Raw genomic sequence first — 16,436 nt, forward strand, 5'->3', positions numbered from 1 at the left:
CTAAAAATATGTTTGTAAAGCTAAACAAAATGGAAACAAAATATATTAAAAAAATAATAATAAATCCATCATTAAGAACTATTGTTAAGTAAAATAAGAAGAAAGAAAAAAAAAACAAAGATGAGAAAAAACGTAATTACTAACACATGTTAAGTAATCATCATGGACATCAAAAATCACATATAAATAATCCCTAAATGTAACAATTACTTTATTTATATAATATATTTCTCTAGTACATAAATGCGCTTTTCCATTTAATTTTTATTCGCTTCAAACGGAAAATATCTGTATGAAGTAGAAATACGGCACTATAACATCAAGCGTTTTTTTCCTTACTTATTTTATATTGTGTTCGTGTGTGAGTGTATGTGAGAGATTCAAGTCAACTCGAAACTGGCATTCTTTTTTTTATTGGGAGAAATCAAAATGAAATTACCTACGTTGAGTGATTAATTAATTATTAGTAGTATTTATTAATATTTATCATCGTTTCATTTTCCCTTCCTTCCATTTCATTATCTTCAATATCTTTATATACACAATTAGAACTAAACTATGAAAAAGAAGCGAAGGCGTACAAATATGGAATGTAATCAGTACATTTTTTTTTGTTAAAGTTTAGTATTAAGTATTATTAGTAAGTATATATTATTATATTTTTTTTTGTTAGTTTCGTTTTACACTCTCTTACATGTGAAGCTTCCATTCTTTAAGTTTAATTACTTCTCTCGTATAAAATAACACAATGATATTGCCTACTACACTTTTTTTATACCTACGCAGAGGTATAGTGGATAAATATATATATAATATAATATTTACTTAATTATCATACAAATTGCGTTTACAATGACAGTATATTATGATCTGTTACGTAACGGAGAGCGCTTCTTTTATCTGAAAATTCCGTACAAATATTTCCTTTTTTATATGTTAGTTTGCTGAGGGGTTTGTGTTACATATGGGTTGTAAATCAATCGGGTTATTGTTTGCTTTTTTTTATTATTATTATTAGTTTTGGGGGTTGGGTTTAGGGGGGAGATGGTTGTTTAGAGACTCTGTGCTTCTTGAAATCCGCTCAATAATCCTCGGGACGATCGGCGCTGCCCTCAATATCCTGATCGACGTCGTCGCCGTCTTCATCGTCGCTGGAATTGCTCACCAAATCGTCCGACTTGTTGATGAGTTTTTCTGAAAGCGAATGTGGATCGATATTAGCTGTACAAATCCTTGGAGTTTGGATGCTGATGACTTACCACAAAGAGGCTTAGCGTGAGTGCGGGTATTGGCGAACTCGACACCGTGCTTATCGACGCACCAGCACATTCCAATTGCGTTGTGGCATTGGGTCGGTCTATAATAGCCTTGGCTATCGCAATCAGGTACATAGACTCCTGAAAAAAATATCAATAGACAGTGATGTATTTTGTTTGAATCACGTTTAAGAGGTCATAAACACAAATGTTGCAACATCGTTACTCGTGAGATCAATAAGTGGTAGGAATTTGCCAATAAGTACTATGCATATACATCTCATATGACTACATCTCGAGAAAATCCGATCCGTTTATTGGATTTCTCGAGAAAATATCAATATTTTAAAGAAATGTAAATAGTCGTTTAAGTTCATTCGCATGAACGTACAAACGTACATAATTTGATTATATTGATGCATATATTTCAAACTGATATAGAGATAAATGTAGTGGACAATTGGATAATGAATATTTTCGAGATTTGTATTTTCGTATAACGAACACTCTACATCAGCATTTCTCAACCTTTTGTAGGGCGAACGTACTTGTATATTTATATGGAGTTGTACTTCAACCCAATTGTTTATAACAGTTTTTTAACGCTTTGACACAAGGTGACAGCTGTCATTTCGCCATCCATTAAGAATTAACGAAACCCAATATTGAGACACGCTTCTTTCTATACAGTACAATTGTAAAACTGTCATACCAATAAAAATTAGTAAATCTAGTAAATCTATGATAATAATCCAAATATACGATTTTCGTTACCCCACAGTATACTTTCCTAAGATGAATTGTATACATTTTCCTACTATAAAATCATACAGAAACTAACTGAAACTATGTTGAAATTATTTATTATTGAATACTATCAATCAAATCATTGTTTTTTTTTAATAAGGCAACGATTGGTAAAAATAATACTATGGACGTTAATCAGAAGTTTAAAGTGAAAGTGATGTATGTTTATGTAATTACCATTCAAAATTGCTTAGAAAATTTTAATTACTATATGAAATTCAAAATATGGTTTCATAATAAGTTTTCATTAAGTAGATTTAAGCAATTATATACAATTAAATTTCATTTTTCGCATTCCAAAATACTTATTATCTTTACATTAATAATAGAATGTATTAAGTTGTAACAATCATAAAAGTATTGCTCTCATGAAAGATTACAAAACGGTAAGTCTAGTTTGATAAGTTTACTTTAAAAGCGTGTTTATGAAAATTTCTATCAGCTTTACATAAATTAATGTCTTTAAGGATTTTAACTTCCATTCTGTTATTTTCATTATAAGATTAAGTAATTGAAAGATATGAATTATATTTTTCAAATGATCATTTTTACACTTTAGAAAATCTTTTGGAAAAGTATGAAGACGTTTTGAATCTTACCAAACAATTCAGGTGTGATTTTGCGCTTGACGGCGGCGCAAGGTCTTTCCGTTCTCTGGAAGCATTTGCACCATTCGGCCGGGGTCACGGTCACATCGTTGTCGACATCGCACTGCTGCAAGAAGGGCTTCAAGCAGACCTCGCTCTGATCGTGCTCCAGGTCGTACAGCTCTTGCAAGGACAATCGTGAATCGGCGTTCAAATCCAAATGCTGGAACATCCATCGCACCTCACCCTTGCAGAGTGGTGGGAAACGAGCTACAAAAAGACACATAGAATTAGTATCAAAGACCTTGGGGAATCGACATACATAAGAAATGATAATATTTTACATATATTGTATAATAAATTCAACGTTAATTCACATTGTAAGTGTAATATCTATATATTTTTTTATATGCCCGTTACTTTTAGTTTTGATAAGTTTTCTATGTGAAAAAAGGAAGACGTTTTGAGCAATCAAGCGAACGTGCAAGACGTTTACTATAACGTCTTACAAATTACATAACATGTATTTTTATAATTGTCATAAAAATATATTATATAAGTTATATAAATACTAAAATTGTAATTGAATCTCACATATTACCAATATTTTTCTATTTACAAAACGTTTCTTTTTAACTATTTAATACAATAAATTGTCATTGAATCATATCAGATAAAATTATATAAAATAATTCTGCAGTTTTTATTTACAATTTAGTTATAATTTTTTAGTTATTGTTATTAAGAAAATGATTTAAAATTGATTGATTGAGATAAGGACAACTGCTTGTTGTAAACAAATTTATGCAGAGACATCTGAAGTTCTATTTGTACTGAGTGATATACATTGAGATGGATGTGTTTACTAGGCACAAGTTGTAAATTATTGCGGTCCTGAGAGTTATTTTCTTAAGAGTAAAGTTTGACGAACGTACGTTTGGATTTGGGCTTGGGGCGCCTCCTCTTGGAAGAGTCGGCCATAACAACTGAGAACCAATCCAGAAGACGATTTCCCATTGCTTGCAGGGCGACCGGAGAGCATTGCTTCGCTGGCGGAGTGGCAGGAATCAGACCGATGGAATTCCCAAAGTACTTGTTGTCCGTCACCTCGTTGTATCCCCTCATCCTATCCTTGTCCTCGGCGTACAAACCGTTGTTATCCTGCAAATTGAAACAAAAACGTGAATTACAAACAAACTTTGTTCAAAGCTCTAGTTTCATTTTTTTTTATGTTTTGAGAGCGCGTGGTAATTAGGAAACTTTTGCACTGAAAACGTTTACGTTTTTCCGCTCCGCTTCTCTACAGAATTGCCGAAGATGTAAAAGCGCGATTCCAATTTATTTTCTCTTTGCAAAAGGTCCACGAACTTTGCCGGTCGCGACTTGCGTAAATGCAGACTGTTACAATTCACGGCTTTACGGAAATTTAGTATGAAATAAGCTTTGGTGTCTTCAATAAGGAAGAAGCGTTTGGAGACGGGAGAGTGCTTTCATATTTGCACGTGCTGCAGCTCGATAAATTGGTGGATAGGACACGTTCCTCGTGCGCCGTATGTTCTTATATTCTCGATTGACGTCAACATCTGGCGTCGTCGCGTTCTCCTCTCACCTGTGAAAGATGAATCTCGACACCAATTATTTCATCTTTCCTTAACAAGTAGCACTGCAGTATAACGTTAAGAAATACCAATTAGAATATCAAAAGCACCTCGAGAATTTATATGTATATCAATTACAGTACACTCCTCTTGCATTTTGATTTTAATAGAAAAGATAAGGCATTCAAGCGCACTGTTCCATTACATTACTTGTATATACCTTTGCTGTAGCAATTTCCAGTAGTTTAATTTACATGGCCAATGGAGTGATATGGCTCGAAATTGGATCGGGCGACGCGATCACGACACGACAATCTCTTCCTGCAAACCACCCACCAAATTTGCCCTTACGTCCTGTGCAATGAACCACTTCATTCCAGGTATTTTCTATATGTATATATACACACACATCTACAACTAAAAGCAATTTCCTTCAGTCTCCTCCGTCACTTTGAATTTACAAATCCAAGTCCCAGGAGACACCAATTCAATTGTATGTTAAATTATACTCAATTCCATGTTTTAAAGGTGAATTTAACACTTTGATATACGAATAAAATTTAAGTTACGTAACGAAAAAAATACAGATTTTGTATAGTTCCTTTAGCATTTAATTCTTTCATAAGTAAATAATTTAAGAAATACTAAATAGTACTTTGTTTGCTGCATATCTATTTGTTTCTCTTACTATCATTCATTAGAAAAGTCATTATTCAGTACTTGTAGGAGGTCACAAAGAAGTGTTTAATTTGAATATATCTTATTCAAAACCAAAGCGTTGATCCCATGATTTTCATTAAATGGCTTTATATTATTATCCAATTCAATTATTCCATACTTTCTGTCGAATTTGTTTATCACTTCAGAAATTTCGGTTGAACTACTTGCTACACTTTCGTTAAAAAACTAGCTTACCGTCAACATTATTATTATTATTAGTGTTTATTTCTTTACATATTTTACATATTTATAACTTTAGTAGTTATTATTTTTTCTGCGTAATTCTAAAATAAACTTTAGACGTCTGGGACACGTCATTGTATATCAAAGATTAAGAATAATGAAGATAATATGGTTTTTAACTCATCTTCAAATGGTCTGAAAAAACTCATCAATTTCGGAATATATCAATATTGATTGTTTATTTCATACCTTAGATAAAACATTTCTTTTACATTACATTCATGAATGTGTATTAAGACACGTTAAGAAGAAAAAAAAAATGAAGAAAACTTGAAGGAATTGTAACGAATAAAAGATTAAAGTTTCGAGAATTACCAAAGATTTTAGAAATTTCATTAACATTTGTGTATCTGTAAAACTGAACAAAATAAAAAAAGAGGAGATTGGAAGAATGAAATTAATTTCATATTTTTTTTTTGGATTTTGTGAATTAATAGTAAATAAAAGTGCAATAATAGAATAGTAGTATTAAATATTATTAAGCGATACTTTTAAATAGTGGATGACAGGCAAAGAACATCATCATAATTGCGTTTTTCGAGGAATTATTTCCATAAACTGGTTAGAAAATAAAAGAAGTATACAAGTATTATGTAAACTCCATAGAAAAACAAAATATAGACATTTTATAGAGAAACTATTGACCAGAATTCACTCATCAGGCTTTTTACATTTATAAACCCAGTATGTTTTAGAAATTATCAAAAACGGTATTTTGAGTTTTAATGGATTAGATTTCTCAAATTTTAATAAACTATATGCATTGTGTTGACTAAATTATGTCTATTTTCAAAATCTTCTGACTGTTGTTATAACAATAATACACGTATGTTTTCCATTGCCGAATGAACGAGCGTAAGAAAAGGAAATCGTCGGAATGAGCTCTAAAAAGCTATAAATAATTCTTATTGCCATCGTGTCAAGCAGTTCTGTTGTGCAATATTCCGCTCCGCCACTTAACGATGGAGAGTGCACACTCGCCCGTACACAAAACAAAGCACAAGGAGGCTGCGGAGAAAACAAAAGCTCTCTCTTCTTCGCAGCCTTCTCGTGCTGATGCTTCTTATTCTCGCGTCGCGTTGCCATTACCATTGTTGTCGTTGGGTTAGTTAAGTAGATGGAACTGACCTTGTTGTATTTAGTGTACTTGATGTACTTGTAGTGTTTGTTCTCGTATTTGAAGTCCTGCGGGGTGAACGTGTAGACGTCAGCCTTGGACGGAGGCTGTGCGGGCTTCTCTCCATTTATCGGACCCGTCACAGTTCCAGCCTTATCGAGGGTTGCTTTGTATTTGTTCAAGAACGAGTTCAAACGTTCCTGTTGCCTTTGCTTCTTCCTCAAATGAATTTCTTTGTCTATATTGAGGAAAAAAAGAGAAAGAAACAAAACATTAGTTTCTATTATTTATAGTTCAATATATATGTTTGTATAAAACACTTTATGATAAAAAAAAAATAACAAAATGTATGCCTGATTGATTATGTTAAAAAGTAATAGGAAAAACTCAGCTAATACCGTGATAACACGTGTCACTTGTAAGTGTTTTACGTGTTCCTCAATATCGCAAAATTAACCGAATTTTTCCTATATATTTTCCATAGTAGGAACATACCAAGGGCTGGATTGTCGTAAAGAAACGGATAGAAATATTGAGTCGCTTCATTACCTAGAATTCAGTAGAATTTTTAATCAATATACCACAAATTGTGACAATTTATGAAGATAAAATATTTCATAGGATTTGTTCTAAGTTTTATAGATATTATTTAAATGTTCAATAATATTAATAAGTTTACAAATTTATATTCTCAAAATCTTTGATAATTGCTTCAAGTTTAATTACATAATGAAATTTGTAAATCGAAGACTAATTATTGATCAATAAAATAGTAAAACTACTGATTAATTCGATATTCAAGGATATTGTATTGAAAATTTGAACGAATAAAAGATACATTTTTGATTAAAGAAAATAATTACAAAAAAAAATCATTAATTATTTGGTAATAAAGTGTATAACGATTTTGGTCAAGATTATATGAGAATTCTTTAGGTATTGAAATTTGTTATTCTAACAAATCATTATTTGTAATAGGTTTATTAATTTTGATAAGCTCTTATAGGTTAATTTTATGACATGTTAAATTCATTAAGAAAATGTTTGTAATTGTGAGTGATTGGATACAGATTAAAATCTTTTCTTAATTAAAACTTCTAAATTTTTATGAAATATTTTACTATTGAATATGAGTATGGAAACGTTCGGGTGATTCGAATGTATGGATTATTATTAAGCACTGAAACTAGGATTTGCGAATTGAAAAATACGCTGAAACACAACAGCCAGAGAGAGAGAGAGAGATATGTCCATTTGTTCTTCTCACATTGTCTCTGATACAGAATTAAATAAATGTGTGCATTGAGTTGAACGTGTTGCGAATCGTGTGTTTGGATGGAACACATACGAAAGCGCCTTTTGTTACCAAATCCCATTATCGGTTTGTTATTTTACGCGACAACCTCCCCCGATTAATCTGTTACAGTGGAAAACGTTACGCATTGTTTGTTTTCATCCTCTCGTGAAACCTGAAATGCTTTTACATTTCTTTAAAAAAACAAACCCACCGCACGTATTCATAATTTGATTGGCATTTACATTTGCAAGAAGCCTTTTACTAAAGGGTCGCCAGAGGAAAAGCAAAAAAGCGACAAATGTCCAATGCAGGTTGTTCAACCCTTTACGAATTATTTCATTACATTCATTCTTTAGTAAAAGCGAGAATTTCTAAAGTGAGAAATAATGAATTGTTTGCATTTGTAAAGCGAGGAATTCGTAAAGTGAAAACTCATTTCTCAATACGCCTGATGTTTGCTTGAACGCATAAACTTATTAGTAGAGAAATACTGAAATTTTCTATTATTTCTCAAAGAATCATGATGCTAATCCACGTACTAATATATTTGAATTTGTAGTGTATTGTAATAATATTTCTTTTTTTAGAAAATTATTTAATTTACTTTATAGATTTTCAAACAAATGTATTTGTTAATTAAAAATTGATTAAAATTTGAAATAACTGCTATATGTACATTGTAATAAATTCTATGCATATCATTACAAATTATGGACAAATTTCTCCATAATTTCTTTATAATTATTATGCATTCATTTATACAAATTGATCTTTTATGATGTTATAGTTCAGTTATTTCAAAATCAAGGCAGTTTTATCCATTATGCACAGTGTCTAGGACCCACAAGCTTTTTAGGAACCCACGAGACTTTTGGGGGCCCAAAAACAAATATTTTTTATCCAAAAAAAATGAAGTATTAAACATTGTACATTTTATCATTTTTAAATTAAGCTATCAATATACTAAAAACTTCAATTAATTAAATGCTAAATTAAACTAATAATTATAAAATCAAGTTATAAAATTTCTAAACAAACTATTAGTCTTCAAAATGTACATATTTTTTTGAAATTTTACCAATTTTCTTAATAAAACAAGTAGACTCCATTCAATTGAAACAAAACTAATTTTTCCACTTTATTTCAATAATATCTATATTATACTTAATTAATTTTGTAAAGTTTGAATTTTGTTCAAATTTTTGTAAAAACGAAGTTTGGAATTACCATACACAAGCATATTCATTTTTTATGCAAATGTTGAGAATGAAGACGAAATTTAAAAAGTTACTATCGAAAAATGTTAAGGAACGAAGATCTAAAAAGGATTTGAAATGATAGTGAAAACGTTCTATTCTTTTAGTGAAAATTATCCTGATTTACAAAAAAAATGTTGTAGTTAAATGTAGTTAAATTAAACAGAAAAAAGGAGAAACAATCAATTTTAAACTCATATTTTAAAAATGTAATTTCACTTTGAATTTTTGCGAAGTATCGTTTAATGAAATAATTTCATGGAACGTAAAATCTATTGAAAGTTTCAAACGAATATAATATAGATTTCAAATATATGTATTTAACAAAAATTGATATTATACTATAATATAATCAAAGAGTAGTTCAAAGTAACAAATTTGTGAACTAAAATTCAATTTTGTAAAGCCTCTGATGACCGAAAACAATAATCCGTTTGAATTTTTGTAAAAACGAAGCTTGGAATTACCATACACATGTTTATTTTTTTTATTGCGAACACTGAAACTGAATAATGCAATTACGTTTTCATTTTTTTTTTGTTACCTTTGCACGGGCAGAATCCCTTGCATTCGACCTGAATTGTGGTGTGATGAATGCAGTTGTGATAGTCCAGGCGACACAAAGAGCTGTAGGTCCTGTTGTCGCTACCGCAGAGGAACGTGGGTTTTACAACCGGACACGTTTTGCATCTGCAAAAAAAAAACAGAGAAAATGGATTACATAAAATGTAGGTAGAGTAAAAAGAAATAATTAAAAAAAACAACGTGGAGAGCTGCAGGAAATTAGAGGTCCTTGTTGCTGCGCTCCGCGGTTCGCTAATAATTTTTATATAATTTATTTCTTGCGCGTTACGAAAGAGACTGCACTCCCTAATGTATACTTAATTCGCTTTTTATTGTGGGAAAGGCGGAAAGTGGAAAAAAAACGGGAGCGAGCGAAGGACGTAAAAGTAAATGAGACGGAGAGAGAAAAGTAAGGTCGCCGACCCGGCGCATCCACCAAACTTTACTAATTACTTAACATGAATTTGATTACAACAAACCTCCTAATTTCACCAACATTAACAATTGCATTTGCATAGTTTATGTAAAAAGGTCTGCTCATTACCCTAATACTGAGGGTAGTAAAAAAAAAGCTTTAAAACCTCACAGTATTCAAATACTGAAACAGATTATTACATTAAACAATTATTTATTTTTAACTGAATAGAAAACAACAATTACTAAATTAAGTTTTAAAATTTCTAAACAAATTGATGGTCTTCAAAATGTACATTTTTCTTATTCTAAGCCAGGGATTGGCATTTTTTACCTATTACCCCAAAATTTATCAGAATTATCCCATTATAAGGATTAGTTTTATTTTTATCATGGGTCTCATCATTATCTCAAATAATTCAATTTTACCCAATTTGGGGGTAAGTTATCCCACCCAGTTTGTAAACCACTATTCTAAGCAAACTTTACTAATTACTTAAAATGAATTTTATTACAACAAACCTCCTAATTTCGCCAACATTAACAATTGCATAGTTTATGTAGAAAGTCTGCTCATTACCCTAATATTGAAGGTAGCAGCAATAAAGTAAATAAACCAGGGGTCGGGGATTTAGTTTATATATTATCCAAAAATACGTCAGAATTACCCCATTATGAGGAGTATTTTTTTTACCATGGATACATAAAATTAGCTGAGCTCCTTATTATCTCAAAGAAGTGAATTTTACCCCCTTTTACGTAATGCACTGTTCTAAGCAAACTTTCCTAATTAATTAACATGAATTTGATTACAACAAACCTCCTAATTTCGCCAACATTAACAATTGCATTTGTATAGTTTGTGTAAAAAGGGCTATTAATTACCCTAATATTGAGGGTAGCAAAATAAAACTTCAAATAATTAAACAATACAAATTGATACAAATAAATAAACAATTATATAATTTTCAGTATTTAAACTCGTTTTAACTGAATAGAAAATATTAATATTGTCTTTTTCGACTATTTCATTTACTGATTTATTGCATTTTCAACTAATTGTGGAACATCAACAAAACGAAATTAATCACGATTTACAGAACACGCAGCTGCAATTAGCTGGCTGATTTTCGTTTGTTGCCAGCAAACAAACCGATCATCGATTGTGTTTAGTCATGAGCGAAAACCCATACAAATTTACCAATGACGAACAATTAGATTTTTTTTAACTTAAATTAATTAAACTGATTGCTCTGGTCTATAGATTTCACAATCGTACACTGTATTCAAATATGTGTATTACATATTAGTATACAGTAATAATGCAACAATTTCAATAGATTTCTATTCAGTGATGATATATAATTTAGTAAATGTATACATTTACCACTACATGTACTCAAATACACAAATAAGTATAATATGTTAATATATAGATTTAAAATTATTTCAAATAAGTACATCAATTTTACTAGATAAAGAAATGGCATACAATTTCGTAAATTTAACGTTACCTCTGATAACGAAGCTTTGATATAATGAAATACAATGGTGAATTGAATGGAGAACATAATATAAGATATAGAAAACCTTATTAGCAACAAAGAAAATGAATACAAAATGTAATAACCAAAGATCTAAAAATGTGTTGAAATGATAGTGAAAACGTTTTATTATTTTAATTAAATTAGAAGGAATTGTTATTGTTAAGTACACTTAACTACACAAACAATTAAATGGAAAAACAATCAACTTTAGACTCATATTTTTGAAATGCGATTTCACTTTGTATTTTTGCAAAGTTTTACTTAACGAAGTAATTTAGTAAATGTGTACATATACCACCAATGGAATATATTATTTTATAAATTAAGAGTAAGAGTATACAATATAGTAAACTTACTATACAATATAAATGTATAAGTAAAATTTTAGTAAAAGTAAGAACTAAATTTAAAAAATTTGTTATTTATATAAAAATATATAAATAGTGAATTTGTTTTATACATACTCGTATATTTTTGTTGTTTTAATTAATTAACCAACAGAAAAGAAAAGTTTAAATTGCTAATTAAAATATTATTAATTCCATATATTTATTACTTTCTAAATACAATTTCTGGTAAATGTGAATATTTCTTAATATTTCTTATATATGCTTTCCATGAATGTAAATAATAGTTTTCTGTAATATTTTATAGCTTTTGCTTTATCTTTGGTATCACATTTAAGAGAATATAGATTAATTTTGAATTTAGGAAATTAATAAATATATTAAAATATACAAAATTTGTCATTTATATTGTATAAATCTTCTTCTTTTTCACATATAGACCATTATTAGAATTGTCTGTAAAATTGTCAGTATTTCCTTTAATTACTGAAGTATTTATAAAATTGAGTAAAAAAAATAAATAAAACTGACAAATCATTTAGAATTTTATTTCAATTTTGATATATCTCCTACAAGCTGATCTATTACATATTGACTGAGCTTACATAAAGAGCTTCCCATTCATACATCCTACATTTAATATCAGCACATTCGACCTACATTTCAGAGTGAACGATAAACCTTTGTTGCGGTTTACCTGATGCGACTCTGTTCGAATCGAAATTCCCTATATTATCCAAAGAAGATTAGAGCTGCAGTGCGGATTCCGATGCCGGAATTTGCACATTAATCGAAGAAAATCCGCGGCAGACAGCAAAGGATATCCGAGCATTAGATATTGGAATCAATTGCATTCACACACATACACCACAGTCAGTACTTCATACCATTGGAGCCAAGAAGATAAGACCGGAGATCCAATTAATGGCCGACACGTAATGCACCTAACTTGCATATTAACTGCCGATCTCAAGCATTCCGCAATTCCACTTTGTGTTTCAATGATAAAGCAACTGTTTGGTGGTTCATTTTCTAAGACAAGACAAGTTTACCATTATACAGATATCATCTAATATATGGATGTTCAATAAAATTATTGGTATTGTACATATATTGTTGTTAATTAAGATATAGTAATAAAGAGAATTTATGATCTACAAGATTGCAAAGTGGATGATTTCTCTGGAAATTTTGATTATAATAAAGTAATACAGCAATACCTTTAACAAAAGTACTGGTAATCGGTTTCGACATTTCCCATACTAAGTATGTATACTTATAAACCACGTATAAAGACGACCATAGCCATTGCACTATGAGCCATTGCATCTATTTAAAATAGATTTCTTCAAGTTTTAGACATTTCATTCAATAAATTGTCTACTATTTTTCCTTCTTATACATCATTTTAATTTTAACTCTATTACTAAGTTCATCTACTTCAGTACTTTCATCTTGAAATCATTTGATTTATATTTTAAATGTCATTTGGTTTGGTGTATTTTTAAATTTTAATTTAATTATTTTGTTCGACTTCTGAATTTTTAGTCGAGTTTCATTTTTTTTTACTTTTAATTTTTATTGAAATCGCTCTATTGTTATTTGATTTGGTCTATTTTTAAATTTAAATATAATTCATTTGTTCAAGTTCCGAAATTTTGTTCGTGTTTCAAAATTAAATTTTCCTATTGTTTCAAGTTGTTTGGACATAAAATCATTCATTTGTTGTTGAATTTGTCGTTTATTTGCATTTTTAAACAAAAAGCTTTGCAATTTGATAGGAAACAAAGCGGAACATATGTAACGGCCAGAACGTAATTATATCCAACAGAATAGATTTATATGGGAAGTGGGGAGGGTTTATCGATATACGAGCTGCGCACACAGTGAAATGTATTCTGCATAATGGATATATCTGTGCAAAATAAATATCGACGCGTTGCATAATCGCGAGAGCGGCGTAATTATGATGGATGGACTTGGGCGGAGGCAATTTGCGCCCCTTGTGATCGCATCCATATGCGGCTGGCCCGAATTCCGCAAAGGCTCGTGCAGTCACAGCACGGTCTGCAAATTGCCTTTGTTCACATATTATTGACATGGAATTTCGTTGAAGCATTTACCTAACAAGCGAAACCGTTTCACCTGAGGGCAAAACCACCCTTTGTTATTGTTAATGAAGAAAAATTAACCTTAATTTTAAATTACAAATAATCGCCCCACTTTTTTTGTGATGAGGTTTACGTTTTTTCACATGATGAATAATCGTTTACGAATTATAACAGATTTAAACACATATGATCTGTTGTGATAATCAATATGATAATCACTTGGATTAGGTAAAATTATCAATGTTTAATAGCTTTATCCACTTATGAAATAAGATATTAATATAAAAATTCTAATATTTCGTTGTCTTTATTTACTTATTTCCTACATTTTTTTTTAAATTGTATTTCTTTATAAAATTATATAAAATATTTATGTAATACTTTTCATTCATCGTATTTTATAATAATGTAGACCACTTTCCTAGGTAATTTTGTTTTTTTTTAAGTTCGAGAAAACTTATAAGAAGTGTAAGTTACTGAATTTGGACTGGCATCTAGAACTTTTAGTACTTTTCATAGGTTCATAAAGATTCACAAGATAAATTGGCTTGTAAGTTCTAGAAATGTATTAGTTGGTTTTGCTCCCACAGCTCATTGTGATGGATGGACTTAGGTGGAGATAACTTATAAGAAGAGTAAGTTGCTGAATTTGGACCGGCGCCTAGATTGGACCTCTAGTATAGTTCACTCATATTCAAATATATCATAGAATTCGATACTTTTATTTATAAAGATTCACACGATCAATTGGTTTGTAAGTTCTAGAATTTTATTAGTTATTTTATAGATATTGTCAATTATTTCCATACATAAATATACATTTTTATGTAAAAATATAAACTACATAGATAAATGTGTTTAAAATGTTTTTTTTAGAATTTAGAACTTCCCGTTATGTAATATTATTTGATATCAATACTTATCGTTTCTCAGGTTTTGATATATACTTGACATGTACACAATTATGGAGTAAACTTTTTTTATACTAAAACTTCAAACAGATCAAAGTAAGTTCTATATAAGTTATTCAACAAGGCTAGGTTTAGGGGTCATATTTTAAAACTTTTTTAAGAAGAATATACTTCAAAGACAAATAATATAAATAATTTTATAGCAAAACAGCAATATTAAATTAATCAACATGAATATTTTTTACAAAACAATGAACACAATATGGTCACAAATAAAATATACATCACTAATCAATTTGTGTTGAAATAAGAAAATAATTTATAGTGTTAATAATCATGTATTAACAATCTATTAGACAATAGCCAATAAATGAGATAAATAGAAAAATTGGATTTAGAAAATTAACATTAAGAAATGATCACTATATCAAAGTATTTGCGCTTTAACTATAAAAGGAGTTAACTGATTAGGTAATTCTAGTAAATCTAATATCTCTTAAAATAATACTATTACCATAAATATGATAATAAAATATTGTAGAAGATTAGTTTGATAGTGAAACTCAATTTCAACTATTGAAAATTAATTTAAAAAAAACTAATTTTTATTAAATACCTTATTTTTATACTTCAAAAAGTACTGTATTTACAGTATTTTTCTAAATTTTGTCTCATTTTGTTTTGTTTCACATCACCTGGGAAATATTGTACTCAATTGAAATATAATTGCAGTATCATTAAATTTGTTGATAATAGTAACAAATTTCACGATTACAGCCATTGGTTTTAATTTTGAAATAGAGAAAAGAGAGAAAGAGAGTAAACAATTTGCTTTCAATTTAAATAACGCATTACAAAGTTACTGGGACAGCTGCAAATTAAATTGCTGCTCGCTGTATGCTGTTTTTTAGTACACGATTATATAAACGCCGATATTCAATAGCACTTACTTCGATTTTCCATACCGTGTATTTTTTTTTGTTTGTTTCATTCATTTCTCGCACTCTCACTCGTTTCAAATAATAATGTTATTGTTGCAATTGCGCGTGCAAACACTCGAACGTTTTAATGGCGATTGAGTAACGACCGTTAAATCGAAAATAATGAAGTGAGAGACAGTAACAGCAAAAATAAAAAATATTAACGCTCATTGGAAAACGTGCCGTGTTTCGAAATCCATAATTTTCTCTTTTAATAATTATCAATTAAACGCGCAGCAAGACGAGGAAATGACATTTAGAGACGGTCGCGCATGCAAATGGCTTTTACGTTATTTCTTCTTTCTGTTTGTTTGGAATTACGATGCGGATGGATCGTGGAATAAACATTAAAGTTAATAAGGAATCAAGAACTAATTGATTGGCGATTTCAAACGGTGCTGCAACTGATTACACCAATACTTAACATTTATTATTCTTTGCTTATTGCCATTGTTTCTTACAAAATTTACTACTTCTTCTAAATAATTTTACTACACTATTGCGTACTTCGCATTTGCTATTTTACTTCAGATAATTAAAAAAAAGATTGAAAAATGTTCACTAATTATGATTTAAATAATTTTATATTTCTTAGTATATTCTTGGTAAAATCTATCGACCCAAATATTTCTGCATAATTTTTGCTAAATTTTCAAGTTTTTTTAAATACATTTATATTTC

The 16,436-nt window shown here is 29.7% G+C and overlaps 1 protein-coding gene across 2 annotated transcripts in view; it reads right to left on the bottom strand.

Moving 5' to 3' along the window:
* Positions 1-449: 449 nt before the first annotated feature.
* LOC108568856 (testican-3) overlaps positions 450-16,436 on the bottom strand; it is a 166,237-nt gene continuing 150,250 nt past the window's right edge. The window contains exons 5-11 of one of the 2 annotated variants that reach the window (XM_017930198.1): positions 9,426-9,571; positions 6,824-6,877; positions 6,340-6,566; positions 3,586-3,811; positions 2,663-2,920; positions 1,260-1,397; positions 450-1,194 (exon numbers count right to left, since the gene is read on the bottom strand). In XM_017930198.1, coding sequence (XP_017785687.1) covers positions 1,082-1,194; positions 1,260-1,397; positions 2,663-2,920; positions 3,586-3,811; positions 6,340-6,566; positions 6,824-6,877; positions 9,426-9,571 — 1,162 coding nt within the window. In that variant the 3' untranslated portion in view covers positions 450-1,081. The remainder of the gene's footprint in view (positions 1,195-1,259; positions 1,398-2,662; positions 2,921-3,585; positions 3,812-6,339; positions 6,567-6,823; positions 6,878-9,425; positions 9,572-16,436) is intronic. The other variant, XM_017930200.1, reaches the window with a different exon arrangement.

This window comes from Nicrophorus vespilloides, unplaced genomic scaffold, assembly GCF_001412225.1.
Source record: "Nicrophorus vespilloides isolate i.1.1-1 unplaced genomic scaffold, Nicve_v1.0, whole genome shotgun sequence".
In the NCBI taxonomy this organism is placed as follows: domain Eukaryota; kingdom Metazoa; phylum Arthropoda; class Insecta; order Coleoptera; family Silphidae; genus Nicrophorus; species Nicrophorus vespilloides.